Source organism: Anoplopoma fimbria, chromosome 24 (genome assembly GCF_027596085.1).
Source record: "Anoplopoma fimbria isolate UVic2021 breed Golden Eagle Sablefish chromosome 24, Afim_UVic_2022, whole genome shotgun sequence".
Classification (NCBI taxonomy): domain Eukaryota; kingdom Metazoa; phylum Chordata; class Actinopteri; order Perciformes; family Anoplopomatidae; genus Anoplopoma; species Anoplopoma fimbria.
The window spans coordinates 13,725,676-13,743,064 of record NC_072472.1 but is presented as its reverse complement, the minus strand read 5'-3'; the positions used below and the strand labels follow the sequence as shown (position 1 = coordinate 13,743,064).

Genomic DNA, 17,389 nt, shown 5'->3' with positions numbered 1-17,389 from the left:
GCTGTACGCAGTCGTATTTGTTTGTGTATTAGGTGGCATTAATATTTTCATTTATAGAACCTTTTTTATTTTCTTTTATCTGCAGTATTTCCTGTAAAACTTCCCAATGTGATGCAAATTAGAATTTCCATAAAATATGTGTTTTTATGCAAATATTCTGTTGAGCATCTAGTTTCGCTAACTGTGACAGCTGAGTGAATCTATAAACAAGGTGCATAATCACGTGTGTGAGAGAGTATTATGTTTGGTGTTTTTGTAAGACAAAAAGGGAAAAACTGTTTTGTTTGTTGCCCAATAGCATGTGACAAGGCTTATTGCTAGATCCGTTACTAAGCCTCTTTGGCCAATCAGGTGGCAGACATTTTAAACTGCAGTCGGATGAAGTCAGAGATGTGATCACTTGGCTGCGATCCTCGATCATGCGCGTGTTTCTGACCTGGATTTTTTGTTCCTGAGAATATCAGGCAAGAACAGTATGGTTCTGTTTTGCTGTGGCGCACACAAACTCTGTGCTCTCACAGCCTCGGATTTCATGTCAAAGCCATATTTTGCTGTCACAGACTTTAAGTCCTTGAAAATATTGACGGTATTAATACAGCAATTAGCACACTTGCACTTTCAGCTGTTTGTCAATGAATTCCGCAGCCGTAGTAAAGGATTTCCACTATAGATCCTTGCCGTTCTCAGCAGAGCATATAGGAGCTGTCCGTTGTGCTGAAAAGAGTCTGCTGTATTTGTCGTCTGTCTATCTGTCATTTCTCTCTGCTTTCCCAAGCAAACCTTCACACCATTACTGCTGCAGCGCATTTCCTTTCTGCCCTGTTTGTGACGTCTGGCCTCACTTTCCAGCAGTCTCCTTTTCCTCTCTTTCTCTTTGCTGTTCCTCTGTTTTCTTCTTCTTTTCTGTTTTTTCTAAAGCCCCTCCGCCTCCCACTCCAGTAAACAGACTTTGGGAAAATTCTATATATATATAGATATATGTATATATATATATCTATATATATATATTTATATATATATATATATATATATATATATTTTTTTTTAACAAGCCCCTCTTATGTTAATGAAATGGCGCCTCACTTATTATTACACACCCACACTCTTCCTCTATCTCCACTCCTTCCTCTTTTTCCTGTGCTCATGCTGTCATTTATGTGAATCACTGCTTGTGCTGTGTGTGTGTGTGTGTGTGTGTGTGTGTGTGTGTGTGTGTGTGTGTGTGTGTGTGTGTGTGTGTGTATATATGAGCGTGTTAGTGACCAACTGAGCGAGAGTGTATGTGCGAATGACTAAGACCAACAAGACTTTTTGCGATGAATTGTTTAAAAGGCTTTTGCCCTTTGAATGCTGAGTATGTGTCTATGTGTCGTGGCTGACATTGTCAAGTGTGTGCGAGTGTTGGTGCGCATTCGGTTGCATATGTGTGTGTGTACAGTATGTTTTAAGCTTGCACTTGACAAGCTTTGAGTTGGATGTTGGAGGCGGGATAAAAAGGGCACACTGAACTGGTCTGCAGAGAACTGGAGACTTGCATAAAGACAGATCACAGCAGGTATTACTGTCTTATCTCGCCCTCTCTCACAGCTCTTCTATCCAGCTCTCCCCCTCTTTGGTTTCTGGCAGTGTTAATAGAAACTGACAAGCCAATACATGGGAATGCTCAATAGCTTTGCTTCTCTTTGATGTATGTACAGACTCACATTCATGGTTATTTTTGCGGAAACTGTGCCCAGGGTACAGCTCTATAGCACTGTGAACACAATGCTCTGTATTTTGAATCTAATGGAACTGCAAAGCGTACAGTTATTTTTTCTAAATTGGAGGTAGCAGTCGCTTGATTGGAATTTGTCACCCTCGCTGCATAGCGCCCTTGACAGGATCACACGAGCTGATTGGAAACAAGCCTTCCTTGAAAAAGGGACCACGATATATGTGACTTTCCCCAGATGCCATCTCGAGCTATGAAATGGTGCAGTCCCGAATAGCAAATTATTCATTCAGTGCTTCATGATGTCGCTGCAGCTTCGACATCTTGATAGCACACACATAAAACATACGTTCTATCTACGCACATCGTCTGGCTCTATTCTACGTCAATAAGCAATCAATTTGACCTACAATTTGCAATTCAGTTTCTATTTAGTTTGCAACTTTCCCCAAGAGCTTTTTAAAAATGTATGAAAGAAATTGATTTCATGATTTTGCAGATTCACACTTTTCTTTCTTTGATGTTTCATTATATGTATTAATGCAAGATTCATGCATATTCCATCTTATGAAGGGATCATTGCATGGCTAAGATATGGTCTAAAAAAAAAGTATTATAAGTCTCCTTCTACCGCTGACAAATGACCCTGATGAAGATCCATGTATTGTCCGTCTGAAGGAATTTGGGATTTTAAATACATATTACCAAGTAAAATAAAAAAAGACATTTTTATTTTACACAAGCCCTACAGTTTTATATTCGATTATTTTTTGAAGGAGACTTGCATTTCACATGTTTTTATCCCATTTTCCACCCATGAAGTGACCCCTTCACAAGATGGCATAAGCACAGAACACCTAAAGGATCCAAATAGCACCTGTATGTAATCTCCAAAAAGACCCAGCAGCACTTCTACTCCATTGTAAACTCCAAAAAATGCAAATCCTGATCCAAAAGTACAGCGGATAAGCACTCTAAACCAAACCTTTACACCAGCTTATTTTCTCTGTATTGGCTTTGAGATTGGATGGCTTATGTGTGAAAGAGAAGTTAGAGGGATGAGAACAGTGTTGATGTCAAAGTAGGATGTGTGGTTTCTGCACGGAGCTGCTGTATGTGGCTGACGAATCCACTTGCCTTCTTCACTCCTGGGGAAATGCAGTGTATAAAAAAAGCAAAGTGCATGTTGTTTGGCTTGTTCTAGTTTCTGTTGGCTGTTTGAACCCTGTGGTTCTTGTCTTCTGATGTTGGTTAGCAAAAGTCTAGTGTTAACAACAGCATTGTGCAGGGGGAGATAGAAGGAGGTCCAGACTCATCACTCTGTCATTGAGAGTGGTCAGATTAAGATCTGTTAGTGTCCCATGATCAATAAGCCCTTTCTTACACATATAAGGCAACCTTGGGCTGGGGCAATACACATGCTGTTAAAGATATTGTTATTATTCATATAGTTTTTCATTTTTTTATAACAAAAAAACCTGTAACATATTTAAAACATATGCAGACACTTAAAAAAAGACTAGAAGTCCAAGAGAGACGGCCATGCTAGTAGCTCCTTTAAGGCACAGGGTTGCTTTGAGCTACATGCTAATGTCAGCATGCTCACAATGACAATGCTAACATACTGATAGTTAGCAGTCCAAATGATGGCGCTAGATCGGTTTGGTATAATCAAAGGTATCACAATTCGTCCTGAAAGGAACATGAATGTTTGTGCCAAACTACATTTCAAAACATTAAAAAAATGGATAAAAAAAATGTCAACCTGTCGGTGGTGCGAGATAAAAGTCAGGGTATCACAAAGTCAGTAGGATTCATCCTCTGGGGACCACAAACGGCTGTGCCAAATTTCATTGCATTTCATTAAATAATTGTTTTGATACTTCAATCTGGTCAGACATTACCATCTTGTGAGCGATCGTTGCTAATAAATACAATACAGGTTTATACATGCATTCTCTGTACATGTGCAGTAACACTCACTGTAGATATGACGAACTTCCAGCACAGTGGTTTGTTTGGTGTCAGACTTTGTTCAATCAAATCCCTTTAATGTCACTGAGGAGACTTTACTGCCGTGAGGGATTCGCAGCGTCGCTGTTGTTTTGTTGTGTTTCTTGCAGACTGAAGGCATGTGCCTGTGTCACTTTATGTTAATCATGTGAGTCTAAAAAAGCTAGCAAGTTCACAGGCGTTTCTGAGATATTGTTTGACAGCTAGATGAAATTACATATACATAAACATTTGAGCATGGCATTTAGAATTTACTGTAACTGATTCATCACACATCCATAATGTAACTTAGCATGCAGTATTTATAGATGTATAATGAATAAATGCTTCATGGTGGGGAAATCCATTTGTGGTCTGCATCAAACATTTCTTATGAGGTTCTGATATTCATAATTTTTTGACCTCACCACTACCACACACACGCACACACAATCACAATCACACTCACACACACACCCACACATGCACACCCCATAAACCTGCCTCGCTTGTGGCCTTATAACCCCAGTGTGGATTAATGTAATTATTATAATTTTTCAGTGTCCGATGAACCTTGTTTTTCTCTACCTACCTCCTGAAACTGCTCTGCTGTGATTTCTGCAGCGTACTTGACTAAACGTCTAAAGTGAAAGCCCTCCACTTTATGCACAACAGCTCGTAACTACTCCATACTCTTATCGCTGATTACGTTTATTTTGCTGACTCGTGTGTGTGTATATGTGTGTGCGTGTGTGTGTGTGTGTTGACTGTGTGATTGTGACGTTTGTCGCCCAGAACAGGGTTGCATGAGTGGGGGCTGTGTCGTCCCATCTGCCATCTGTGCATACACTGGTACAAAGGCCCATGGGAAATGCAGTCCAGGGGGCTACCCCCACCTCCTTCCTCTGTGTCTGGAGGTTACACTCAGTCAACATGTCATTGTTGATCACGATCACAGAGACAGTGACACATGCGCTGCCCTTTTCGACTGCAACTCCTCATCCCCAACTTTTCCTTTCCCCTCCTCTACAGCTTTCCATCTTTTTCTATCTTTTACAGCAGTTTTCCACAGTTGGTAACCTAGGGCTTCAACTAATCATTTTTTGTATATCCACTTATCTAATTATTATGTCTTTTGGATTATTCAATTAATAATTTCGTTTTTGAATCGTGACGTCCCAGAGCCAAAGATCTTTAGATTGCTTTTTTATCTTTCTAAAACCCAAACATATTCAGTTAACTATGATATGAAACAAAGAATAGTAGCAAGCTGACAGATCCAGAATGCTCGTTTGTCTGGCAATCAGTCTAAAATCCCCTAATATTAAGATTAGTATCATGTAATCCAATGAAAAGAAAAGAACATCTCTTTTGCATTACAAATGCCCTAAATCATCGTATGACTTTTTTCTGTGGATTTATCAAATAATTGTTTCTGTGCCACAATGACTCTCTCTATAACAGGTATTGCCAATATTTGTGCTTTGATCTAAATAGTCCTGCTGCCCTTGTCTTTCCAAAAGCCAGTGAGCCCACATAGATCCTCAACCAAAAGCATCGGAAAACCAAGATTAGGAGAAGTTTATCTTGAATATGAATCTGAGCCAATGATAGAATTAACTGCTGCTTTTATCGATGCTGTTGAGCAGAAATGAGGTCATGCCGAAAACAGAAAGTGGATTATTGAGTGTTTAGTGGCCAGTTTAGCCCCAATGTAATCCATATCTCTTTTTAGAGATTTGCTACGCTCATCATGGAGGCACTAAACCCTCCACTGCACACTGTGAGGCTGTGGGCAATAAAACCGCTCTGCCACCCTGATAAGGGAGCACAATAGCATTCAGCCGCCGTCTCGCCCTCATTGTCTTCTTTCGCTCCATCTCTCTCGCTTAAACACACACACTTTCCTCGTCGCTGTTTTCTCTTCTCTCCAATCGGCTTCGTCCCGCAGTTTATGGCATTCATTCTCGTGTTTGTTTTTTCTCCCTTTTTTCGTTTTCCCTCCCTGTTTTTTTCCTCACTCTCCTTCAATTCTGCTCTCCTGCGCTCTGTCGAGCCCTCTTGGCGAAGCGTTAAGTGTATAATCTGTGATCTCATGTCTAGATGGGCCTCTCGTCTCCGCACTCGCTCGGCGCACAAAGGGACTGAATGGCCGCGGCTCACTCAGGGGACACAAATGAGTAATGAGCCACACAAACACACACACCCACACACACCTAACAAACACACACACACACACACACACACGTGCCCGCGCCTCTCCAGCTCGCTCTCATGGGCCTTTGAAGTTGCATATTGATGATGCCAGCTCCAAAGGCTCAATTGAATGTGCAGAGGAAGAGGAGGTGGCTATTGACCGTCCACTTGCCTCTCTGACCTGTCATCTCTGACAGCAGTAATGAGCAACAGGTGCCTCTTTTGCCAGGTTCGGTCTGTGAGAGTCATCCAATATTCAACAGTCAGTCGTAGTAATCAGCCAGCGTAATGGCTCGTTTGATGTGCCATCACAGCGCTACATAATGGACCGCGGTGGGTCTGTGTGAGATTATTTTCAAATGAATAATGATCATTTTAATTAATGTGGACCCTTTCAGAGTACAAGTGAGAAAGTGGCGTTTTAAGCTAAAACAAATGAGGTAAAAGCCAACAGTATGAATAAAGGGCAAGAGAAAGAAGAAAAAAAGAAGAAGAAATTAACAGGTCGGTATATTTTAGGGAACTACTGATAAAACAAACAGGCCTCTTCCACAAAAGATTATTTAACGTGTCATGGTAGGAAAATATACAGGTGTAAATATAAAATGAATGATGGCTGGATTCCATTTAGCTGCTTCAGTATCACGGGCCAATCAGACAGCTTTTCTCTGATTGGATAGGATTGTCAAACAGAAGTACATCAAACCACAAAGTGTTCAACGGGTCAACATGGTTTAACCGCGTTAAACCGTCTTAACCGTGAATGTTAACTGAGTAGTTTAAGTTGCCTTAACCTAACCAAACCTTGATTAATGTGTCAAATGATGATGAAAAACAATATGACATTGTGAAAGATGTTGTTCATAGTGATGAACCTGCAGAGAATCATCTCTTACTCCCTGCAGCTTCACAGAGCATCTTCGTGAGTTTCTTCTCATTGTTTAGCTGTCTGGCTTTCGGTCGTTGCAGGCAGATTTTTCAGCGAAAAAGCCCTTAAAACCCCGCTGTACATTACCACTGTAGCACCAAAGGGCACACAGACAAAGTCAGCGACTATCTGGTGAACATAGTGGAGCATTTAGCAGCTAAAGAGACAGATATTTCCGTCAGGGGTCAGTAGAGACAAGCATGACTCCAAATTAATGATAATGTTTCTCTGTAACCTCTGGATGTGTAAACAACCAACTCTTTGCCTTATTAAATTATATTAGGTTATTGTTTAGGTGGCAGAGTATAAATTAATACTCCTTTTTAAGGTAATGACAAATGACCTATATAACAACAGCAGACATTTTGAGGAGACACAGGTTTCCATTCAAGTGCCCCAGTAAGCAGAGTGACAGTGAGCCAGCATTCACAACACCAGGACCCTGGCACTGAAGCGGCTAAATTGAATTCCGCCATCGTTAGTTTTTATTTTTATTTTTATTTATTTGCGCCTGTGCCTTTCCTACTGTGACATGTCAGAATGTCCTCAGTGAAAAGGGCGTCTTGCCCTCGGAGCGACTGAGGACTGTTTGTGAGCAGTGCGTCTGGTGAGAAAGAGTCAGATGCACAGAGGGAGTGTTTGTTTTACCAACCTCTTATGAGAGCTGGTTTTGGCTTGGCTGGTTTTTTTTTCGAGGTGTCTGCCCATATAAGCTCTTTGTGGTGGGAAGACGGTCCTGGCACCGACCTCCACCCTCCTCAAACCCCCAGCTCCACGACACAGCCAGAGCGATGCCGAGCTGAGTGCCAGCTTCCTCCAGGGTCCGAATGAGCAGCAAAGCTGGTCAGAAATAGAAATCACAGGGGGGAAAGGTAACACAGAAGTGTACAGAACTGCTCCTTTAAATAAGAAATATAAATTTGACTTTTATATTAACCAAAATTGGAGAGAGAAAAAAGTCAGCAATGTCCACACGACAATATAAGTAGATAAGTCATCATTGATAAATCCAGTGGAAGTTATTCTTACATTTCAGACTGTTACTGAAAGTGTTTCAAGGTCAGTCATGACACACTCGATGCTCTGAAAAAAGGAATACAGTTTTCTGTCTAGTCACAACACAAGGGGAATATTGTATTCAATGTAATGCAGTCTTGAATGAGTTTTGTTTATTTCCAGTGTGAGCCCGGCTTGATATTCTATATACAGGAGGCATATAACATGCAGACACACATTCATACGCATAAGCACAAACACATCCCAGCCTACGGTGTGTACCTGTCAAATGTCCATAAAACCCAGAGGAACGTCGATTGTGGTAAAGAGGTTGTCACTTCCTTAGCAACTGCTTGACGACAGGTTCCCCGACTCACCCGCTTGTTTCCTTGCTGTTTTTTGTTTTTTTTGAGGAATACAACATACAGACATAAGCAGTACTTGGGGAGCAATCATTGTCATAGCGCTGCCAAAACAAATGTCTTCAACCAGTTGCCAAGAAGACAATGAGGTCAGTGCTCACATGGGAGGAGAGAGGTGGTGGCACTGCCAAGCCCCCTTTATCCTAAGGCAGTGGCATAATGTGGGGCCCCTGTTTAAGTGTGTGTGTCCTTTTAACCACCAGGGGTACGTGTCGGGGTAGTAAAGGCCTCTTGTGCGTGCTCATTGATGTGATCACTCGTCCCTTTTGTGAGAACTTTCCCAGTGGGTCGCTGGTGCAAAGACGAGGCGACGGGAACCCGACATCGTGGACGCACAGGGTCGGGTTGAGGAAGAGATCGGAGGTTGCGAGTGTTTATGCAAAACGAGCATGTTCCCTCATAAAACTAATTAGTAATCTTTTGTCCGCGTGCAGAGCGGCAACGAGGATGCCGCCTGAGTGCGCTCAAGTGTGCTCAAGCTGCTCGTGATCAACCTTACCGCCATCTAGTCAGCATGTTTATTTATACATCAATTAAAGGCCCTACTCGAGCCAATAATGGGCGCGGAAATGCTCCATCATTTTTATGGAAGCCACTTAAAATGGAGAACATATGTTTGATGGAGTGTTTTCATATCGAAAAATATTTTCTCCCACATCCTTTCTTTTTTTCAGCTCTTTCTGTCTGAATGTCCTTTCCACCTTCAAAGGCTCCTCACCTGATGTTCTATATCCAGGAGGCTCTCTTTGGCATTGCCACCCAGGCTTTAGTTGCCTTTCCAGATATTGTTTCTGGTGAAGGAGAGATAATAATGATCCGTGGCACTTCCTTCTTTTCCTCCCCCTGCGTTTTCCATGCACGTGCCCTCCTTTTTTCTCAGTATTGTTGGTCATGAGACCCAATTTGTTGCTGTCGTTTGCATCACCCCTCTCATCTTGCTGTGATGTTCTGTACGGGCAGGAAGTGCGAGCAAAAACAGATTATGCGTGTGCTGTACATGTGTAGGTATGCCCTGGGGATGTGTGTGTTTCCACGTTGAAGTCGCTGCGTATCTGCTCGTCTCTCCGAAGAATATCCTTGCTCTCTCTCTCTCTCCTTAAGCTTCCGCTGCGTGGTATATCGAGCACCTTCACACTGGCAGGTTATATAGATGTTGTAGGACGCAGTAGTCCCCAGAGTGCTCTTTAATTGGGAACCTCAGAGGAGAGGGGAAAATTCAATGCGGGATGAATTAATTCTTCCCCCTTTTGTTCCATGCCTTGTTCAGAGGTCCTCTCTAATCTGTGCTAGTGCGTTTGCAGAGTGCACTGGATCAATTCACTTCACTGAGAGAGAGAGAGAGAGAGAGAAAAAGAAAAGAGTTAAAGGGACAGAATGAGAGTGAGAAATGAGAGGCAGTTGGATTGTCCGGAGAGAGGAAAGGGATGAGGAGCTGGTGGGGGCCCAAGTCTAAAACCTGATCAATCACAAGGTGACATGAGGGAAACTTGAGGCAAGTAAGGAACGACGACCTACAAGGCTTAAGCCTTAATCTGAAAGTCTCACTAGGGCTGAGATCAAGTCTGTCAATAGGCCAACATGTGATGAATGCTGGTGTTGCTAATGATTGCTGCAGCTAATGTTCCATTTTATGTCAATAATATTGTAAATGAACCTATCAAAGACCCTTGAATTTATTTTTGTTCTCTTGCAAGGTGCCCAGCATGCATCAGGGTTGGGGTCAGTTTCTTTAAAGCAAGACCATAGACACGTTTCCATCCTAATATAGCTCAAATATTTAAATGAAAATTTCAGGAAATATGTTTTTTTCCCAAAGTCACATTAAACAATAGACTGTATGTATGAATAAGACGTCACCCATTGGTTTGTGCCGATAATTAGGTATCTTGTCTGTCGCCATCATGTTTTTTTGCAAAGGTGACATGAGAGGGTGCAGCTTAACGAATGCTAATTAAGATTTTTTTTTAACAGCCAAAATGTTACACTTAGCTTTCATGAACTGAAAACACACTGTGAAAGGATAAAATAAAAGTTGATGGTACAACACCGGGAGTAGCAACCTGTCAATCACAAGGTAGCCCCGCCCTAAAGGATACCCTGATTTATGCTCTATTTTACTCTAAATTGAACCATAATTTACAAAATAAACATCATGCTCCATTGAAGAAGACTTAAAATTAGCGATCTATTAGAAAGAATGCAGGTTTAAGGCACTTCCATTGGCTTCACTTTTCAGGGCCAGAGAATGTCACCTGCCTAAAACCTACTGTAATAAAAGCACAGGTTGAAAAGATTCATCAGTGTGCTAAATATATATTTTTTAATGTTTAGCTAAATTCTGCTACCTTTACGAACGCTAGCCCCCATAAACTTCTTGTCAATACCAGACCAATTAGGTTGAAAGCAAAACCACTCAGTGTATTCAATTTAGCAAGAGTAATAACATATAAAAGGTCGATTTATAAATACATTGAACTCTTCATTTGTGAGATGAAGAGAGGTATTTTTTATTTCTAAAATTTCATAGTCTCACTTTAAATTTCTGAAATTCCTGAAATGAATTCCTGATATGATTTATATACTTATATATCCCAATACAGCAAAGGAGGGCAATATCAGATATAAAACTGTAGAATTTATGTGAAGATATTCTCAATCACTAACTTATTCCAGACCTATTAACCACATCCAATGGTTAATGTCAGTGCATGGAGTTTGCCCAGTTGTCATGGAGATGGCTCAGCTTTAGATGTTGAAGCCAGCAATGGATTCCACTGTGTTAGAAAAAAATCCCACATCTCATCATCTCATCAAGATGCGGGTTAACTGAAAGTGCAAAGCCAATATTGGAATAATTCCCAGCTCTAATTGGACATTTTTTTTTGTTTAAAGGTTGTTTAGTCACACGCAGAATGAATTATGAAGAATAAATACTTTGTTGAACACAGTGAAGCTTCAGTTTTCATTTCTGACTGGATGCAAATTGACCCTGGACCTGCATATATCACCGACACCACTCATACTCTTGTTCCGTTCATATAGCAGGGGACTACTCTCCTCTCTTCATCTCATTGTGAAACATACTGCCTGTACTTGAGTTATCCATTACTTTCCTTCTCACTGCCAGTGTAGTGACCGTAGTCACAGTCTGATTCGGTGTCTTATTTTTATTTCTGCTCCTAATCTTTTGTCGGCTAGCGTCTCACAACCTATTGCATGTTTCTGTTCCATCAGATTTAATAACCTCAATGGAGGTCTCTTAGCTTGGTGGTTGCCATGGCTACCGCTTCCTGGATAGTGTAGAATGCTGAGGATGAACTGCGTGGGTATGCTTGTGTCCATGTAGCGCAAGTGTGTGTATGTTTGCGAGGCTTAGTGATATGATGGCTGTTCTCGCACTTGTAATCGCAGAGCACCAGCCATTAAGAGACGGGACATTTGCAGTGGATTTCAAAAGTATGATGTCCTCTGACTAATGCTATCTGAGAGGACAGAAACCGAAATGTGTATTAGTCAGTGTCCGTGTTTGCTCGCCTTGTTATGTGTGTATCTGGGGCCTATTTTATGCCTGCTGTATTTTGAGAGTGATTGCAGTTCGCAGAGGAGAGTGCTGTGCTCCTCACATTAAAGAGAGAGCAGAGGAGATGTGGTGAGCGTACATGTGCGTTTGGTCAGATGAAGGACATTTGTTTGTTGCAGTATGTGTGGCCCCCGGCAGAAGAAATGCTTCCCTCACCATAATCAGCATCCATCAGATGCCGGGCTTACCTCTCCTACAGACAAAAGGTTAAATGCTTCACTAAATCATTCTCTTTTTTTGTTCCCTCTCTCCTCTCACTTCCTTCCCTCCATCCTAACACCTCCACTATCCACCTTTCTTAACATTCGTTCCCTGCCCTTCCCTTCCCTGCCTCTCCAACAATTTCCCTCCTCCCCCTTCCTGTCTTCTCCATCCTCCTCCTCCTCCTCCTCCTCCTCCTCCTCCTCCTCCTCCTCCTCCTCCTCCTCCTCCTCCTCCTCCTCCCTCTACCTTCCTCCAGCTGGTGGGCGGCGAGTTCGACCTGGAGATGAACTTCATCATCCAGGAGGCGGAGAGCATCGGCTGCATGGTGGAGTTGCTGTCCCATTGCGAAGTGACGTGCCAGGCCGAGATCTGGAGCATGTTCACCGCCATCCTCCGCAAGAGCGTGCGCAACCTGCAGACCAGCACGGAGGTCGGCCTCATACAGCAGGTGCTGCTCAAGATGAGCACGGTGGACGACATGATAGCAGGTGAAGCAGCTGTCCATTCATGAGCATTTACGTAAAGACACTGAACGCACAATGGCAGACAAAGATATGTTGGGGTCATATGTGGAAATTTAGATGTGAGCAATAACACATGAAATTATTACATTTCTATTTTTTACTTTCCTCATTTCATTCATTTGGAAAAAAAAAGGTAAAAGAATAACAAAATATGATCCTAAAATCATAACACAATTTCCCCGATTATCAACATTACATTCACATTACTGCCCGGCTGCAAGACAAACGCACACATGTTCGGAGATAGCTTTGCTGAATATGATATATCTTAAGTTTAAAATGTAAATTCAATAGTCTTAAAATATGAATTTGTGCTGTATTTTAACAAATTATGAAATCAGAAGTAAAATGTTGATCACCGTTAAAATGGGCCAGAAGCTGAAAGCATAGCATGTTCAGACGGAAGCTGAAGATTAAAGCTGCTTCTGGTGGAGAAATAATAATAATAATAATATCAGCTTCTTCTACAGTGTATTATCTTGAACTTTGTGCAAACCGGTGGAAGAAGCGTTTACTTTGTTTACACTTGACCATTATCCTTGTGAATAAGAAAAACTTTCACCCTTACTCTTTTTCTCAGTGTCCATAGTCAATATTTTAAGATTTCTTTCACTCACTTTTGATTTTTTCCTTCATAACAGAACTATTTAATGTGTGAGTGTATGTCTGCCCTGCACTCAGACATCCATAAAAACCTGCTGGTGCTGCAGAAACAGAGTAATGACCCCAGTATGTTTTCCTTGTGTGCTGCGATTCGAACAGAAGGCTTTATTGCAAAACGGCACATACACAGCCGTCTCTTTACATGATCGTATTGACCTTGACTTTAATGATGCCTTGGAGTGCCTGTCCTCTCCTTCCCTCCTCCTCTGTGTCCTCTTTGTCCTACCAGCCGCTGCAGGATAATGTGCTTTATAACTTCTATGACTTATTACTGCTCACCACGGCAGAACATACGCCGTTTAATCAATTAAGTGCCAATTCTCACAGACTTCCCCTTCTGATCCATGAATCTAACACATTCTAAAAACTATTTAAAATGCCCTACATGGATTGATTGTACCAAAAACAGAGCTTAGGGGTTTTGAATCTAGGACAATGTGTATTCCGTTTTCCTCTCATACCAAGCACCCTTAGTGAGCTAGCCTTCTGCTTTATTCCCTATCGCTGGGCTCTGGCTAATGAAATACTGTGGGAAGACTCTATTCATATCCAGCAGGCCTAATGGGAAAGAAGAGCCTCTGTAAGCAGATTGCCTCGCTCTGAGAGGACTGCGCTGTCGCCGTATCACACTGATCTTTTGTGGCTGTGTAAAGTGAAAGTCAATGAGGCGATTAGGTCATTTTGACTAAACAAATGTCTTTTAACACAATGTACTTTTTAATTATCTGCCTGAATATTCGAGGAAAAACTTTTGAAAACTTGTTTTATGTCATCTAGTCATTGTCGGTTGTTGACAGGGTGTTTATACTGAAACAAGTGACTTTTGACTGTTAAAATGTGGACAAATTAAAGGAAAATATTTTGGGGAAAAATACACTTATTTGCGTTATTGGCGGGAATTAGATGAGAAGATTGAAACAACTTAATGTCTTTATGATAAATATGAAGCTAGAGCCAGCAGGAGATTAATTAAGCTTCCCATTAAGACTAGAAACGGGGGAAAACAGACACTGATTAGCAAAGACATATTTTTTATTTTACGTTTCCCCTTGCTTCTAGTCCTTTTCCTAAACTGAGCTAATCACTTGCTAGTGTACCTTTATATTTAACCTACAAACAGAACCTACTGTGGCCTTCAGGTAACATAAAACACAAAGGCCCTCTCTAGAGCCAGTGTTTGGTTGGTTCGTTGTGGGCTACAGTAGCAACATGGTGGACTTAATGATTATCTGTTCCCTATTTAGATATGAAGGGCTGATACTAAGCTAAAAAAAAAAACCACAATGATTCTTAGTTTCAGGTGATTATACACTAATGAAAACATAGTTATGAATGTCATTTTCCATTTCTGCTAATAAATCCCCCTTAAATCTTACACATTGGGCTTTCAGATTCATTTAAAAAGAAAACAATAGCTATGCAGCTTTATTGTGCCCAAGTTGGTCCAAGACTCCCGTCACAGTGTGTGTAATCTTTGACAGTCTGATGGCAGTGGGCACAAATGAGCGTCTGAAGCGCTCCGTCCTGCTCTTTGATGGAATGAGCCGATGGCTGAATGAGCGGCCCAGCTGCCACAGTTCCTCATGGAGAGGGTGAGAGGGATTGTCCAGGATGGCTCTGAGTTTGACCTTCATCCTCCTCTCACCCACTAACTCCAGACTGTCCATCTCCAGACCCACCACAGAGCTGGCGTTCCTCACCAGCTTATTTAGTTTGTCTCCAGTCCTGATGCCACCACCCCAGCACACCACAGCAAAGAAGAGGGCGCTGGCTACCACAGACTGGTAGAATCAATATAGATCAATATAAAAGCGCAGCAAGAATTTACATTGTGATGTACACATTCAAGGTATTTAGTAATGCTGTGCACAGCAACTCTGCTGCTCCTCAGATTCAAGGTTACGTGTATTTTGTTTACAGTGGAGGGGCTCTGAGCGCCTTGAACACGATTTGCATTTTGACTGCAGATATTCATGACCTCACTTTATTTTATCAGTGAAGTGACAGTCAAGGGCTAGCTCACAAACGCACTCAAAAGAACACGGACACACGGATATTCTGGTTGTTTCTGCTCACTATCTGCCTCTGTGTGGGTTTCCTCAGACCTCCTGGTGGACATGCTGGGAGTCATGGCCAGTTACAGCATCACAGTGAAGGAGCTGAAGCTGCTCTTCAGTATGCTGAGGGGAGACAACGGCATCTGGGTGAGTTGGTGGACACATGAAAGAGTTTTAGATTCTGTGTGATTATCAGTTTGTTGTTATGTTGTTATGACCACAGTAATATTGAAGACACAATCACATCTATCAGCTGCAGGGCAACAAACATACATTTTGCAAAAAAAGTGTATAAAACATCATCATTATATTATATGTATTTGTATAAATTACATTACCCCATTGCCATATTTTGTTGTCAAAGTAAAATAAACATTTCACTGCGGATTTATCTATATATCTGTGTATGTGTTTCATTTTTTTAATTGTTAAGAGATGCAGGATTTCACATTGTCTATTTCCTGCAAAAAATACATTTAACTTTTACTGATATGCCAGTATTCCACAATTCATAGTTGGGGAAGCCAAATTAATTTCCGTCCAGATTAATTACACAGCATGAGCTTGTTTGTATGTCATTAGTCTGGGTGTCACTTAATGTGATGGTTGTGCTAATCGACAAGAATAATAGCGGATGGGTGTGTATCTATGTGTGTATGTTTGGATTCATTTCTGAGTGTATGTCAAGACAAGGGCAATTTAGCTCTCGTTTAACTTTTTTTTTTTCCTCTTATCATCAACATTATTAATGCAACAGAGGTTTGAGTGTGCTATTTTTATTAGAGCGATAGAGCAGATGAAAAAAGAGCAGCAGGCTTATCAGCGGTGAAGGTGAGACACTGTGAATTCAGGGTTTTTCAGCTCAAATGGAAATTCAAATGCATTGCTCAAGGGCTCATTTTCTCTCTTCTTCCCCTTTGTCGGACCTTTGCCAGGTGAATAGAGATTCCATTTGGCCACAAAATGTCCTTGTTTCTTTGCGCAGCCAGCCCAGCAACATTTCTTATTGTGTACAGCCAAATGGGCATTTTCTTTAATGTGGTTAGTCAGTGGATGTAGTCCAGACATAGTTTCTCCTTCACTTGAACCTCACGAACCACTCTTACACCTGCTTCATGCTTTCATCCTGAAAATACCCAATTTTACACTGTTAATTGTAGAATTTGCCCAAATTGTTCATAAATAATGGAGAGAAATAGGCCTGGCAGGTGCTGATGTGTGCTTACTTTTTAGACCAACAATGCCAGGTTTACTTTAAATACCTCTGGATGAGATTCATTCAGGAGTGGAGCGTCGGGAGCGCTTAGTACAGATTCTACTAACAGTGCTACTTGTAGTTGTTGTCCCAATTGCTCCCTGCAGTTTGCTGATTGGCCAGTCACTAGGTTTAGTTGATGTTTTTAAACCAAACTGTGGACATTTGGGATTGTTCTGTAAATCTGCTCACTTGTTGGGTTAGTGTACCGGCTGTGCGATGCCTCGGCAGCTGCCGGTGTCCACTCGCTAAGTAGATAACACCCTTCGGTCCCTTCTCGTCAATCTCCCCTCTACTCAGACTCCCGTACAACCACAATCAACAACCCCTGGTCACTGATCAGTGGTCCATGGCAAGACCATCATCCATCCCCTTAGCTCTCTCTGCACCTCGTCTGTCTACTATCCACCCCCCATCAAACCTTGCTCCCATTTCCCAGTCTTTTCCAATTCCTCCACCCCCAGCAGCCCTCTCTAGAGACAGATCGATTAAGGGGTTGCCATGGTATTGATGAGATGTTGTCCGGGGAGGGCGGAGGTGATTGAAGAGTTATTGATCCAGTGGGGTTGCTGTAGAGATGTGATGTCACACCATTTATTTTTTTTCAAACAGAATCTCCCTGTGATAGTCTTCCCCTTATAGTCGGCAGATGGCACTTAATAATAACACTCTCTCTCCTCCCTCTCCTCTCTCTCTCTCTCTCTCAGCCGAGACATGCTATCAAGCTCTTGTCAGTGTTGAACCAGATGCCTCAGAGACATGGTCCTGATACCTTCTTCAACTTTCCAGGACGCAGTGCAGCGGTGAGAGTGACACCTGAGCGTCATTATCAAAAAAAATGCCACATTTATTCTTTTATGC

The 17,389-nt window shown here is 41.8% G+C and overlaps 1 protein-coding gene across 2 annotated transcripts in view; it reads left to right on the top strand.

The window, feature by feature from the left end:
* Positions 1-17,389, top strand: part of LOC129113068 (neurobeachin-like) — a 90,431-nt gene that overhangs the window by 15,223 nt on the left and 57,819 nt on the right. For both annotated transcript variants that reach the window (XM_054625193.1, XM_054625192.1), the window contains exons 2-4: positions 12,286-12,517; positions 15,320-15,420; positions 17,236-17,331. In XM_054625193.1, coding sequence (XP_054481168.1) covers positions 12,286-12,517; positions 15,320-15,420; positions 17,236-17,331 — 429 coding nt within the window. The remainder of the gene's footprint in view (positions 1-12,285; positions 12,518-15,319; positions 15,421-17,235; positions 17,332-17,389) is intronic.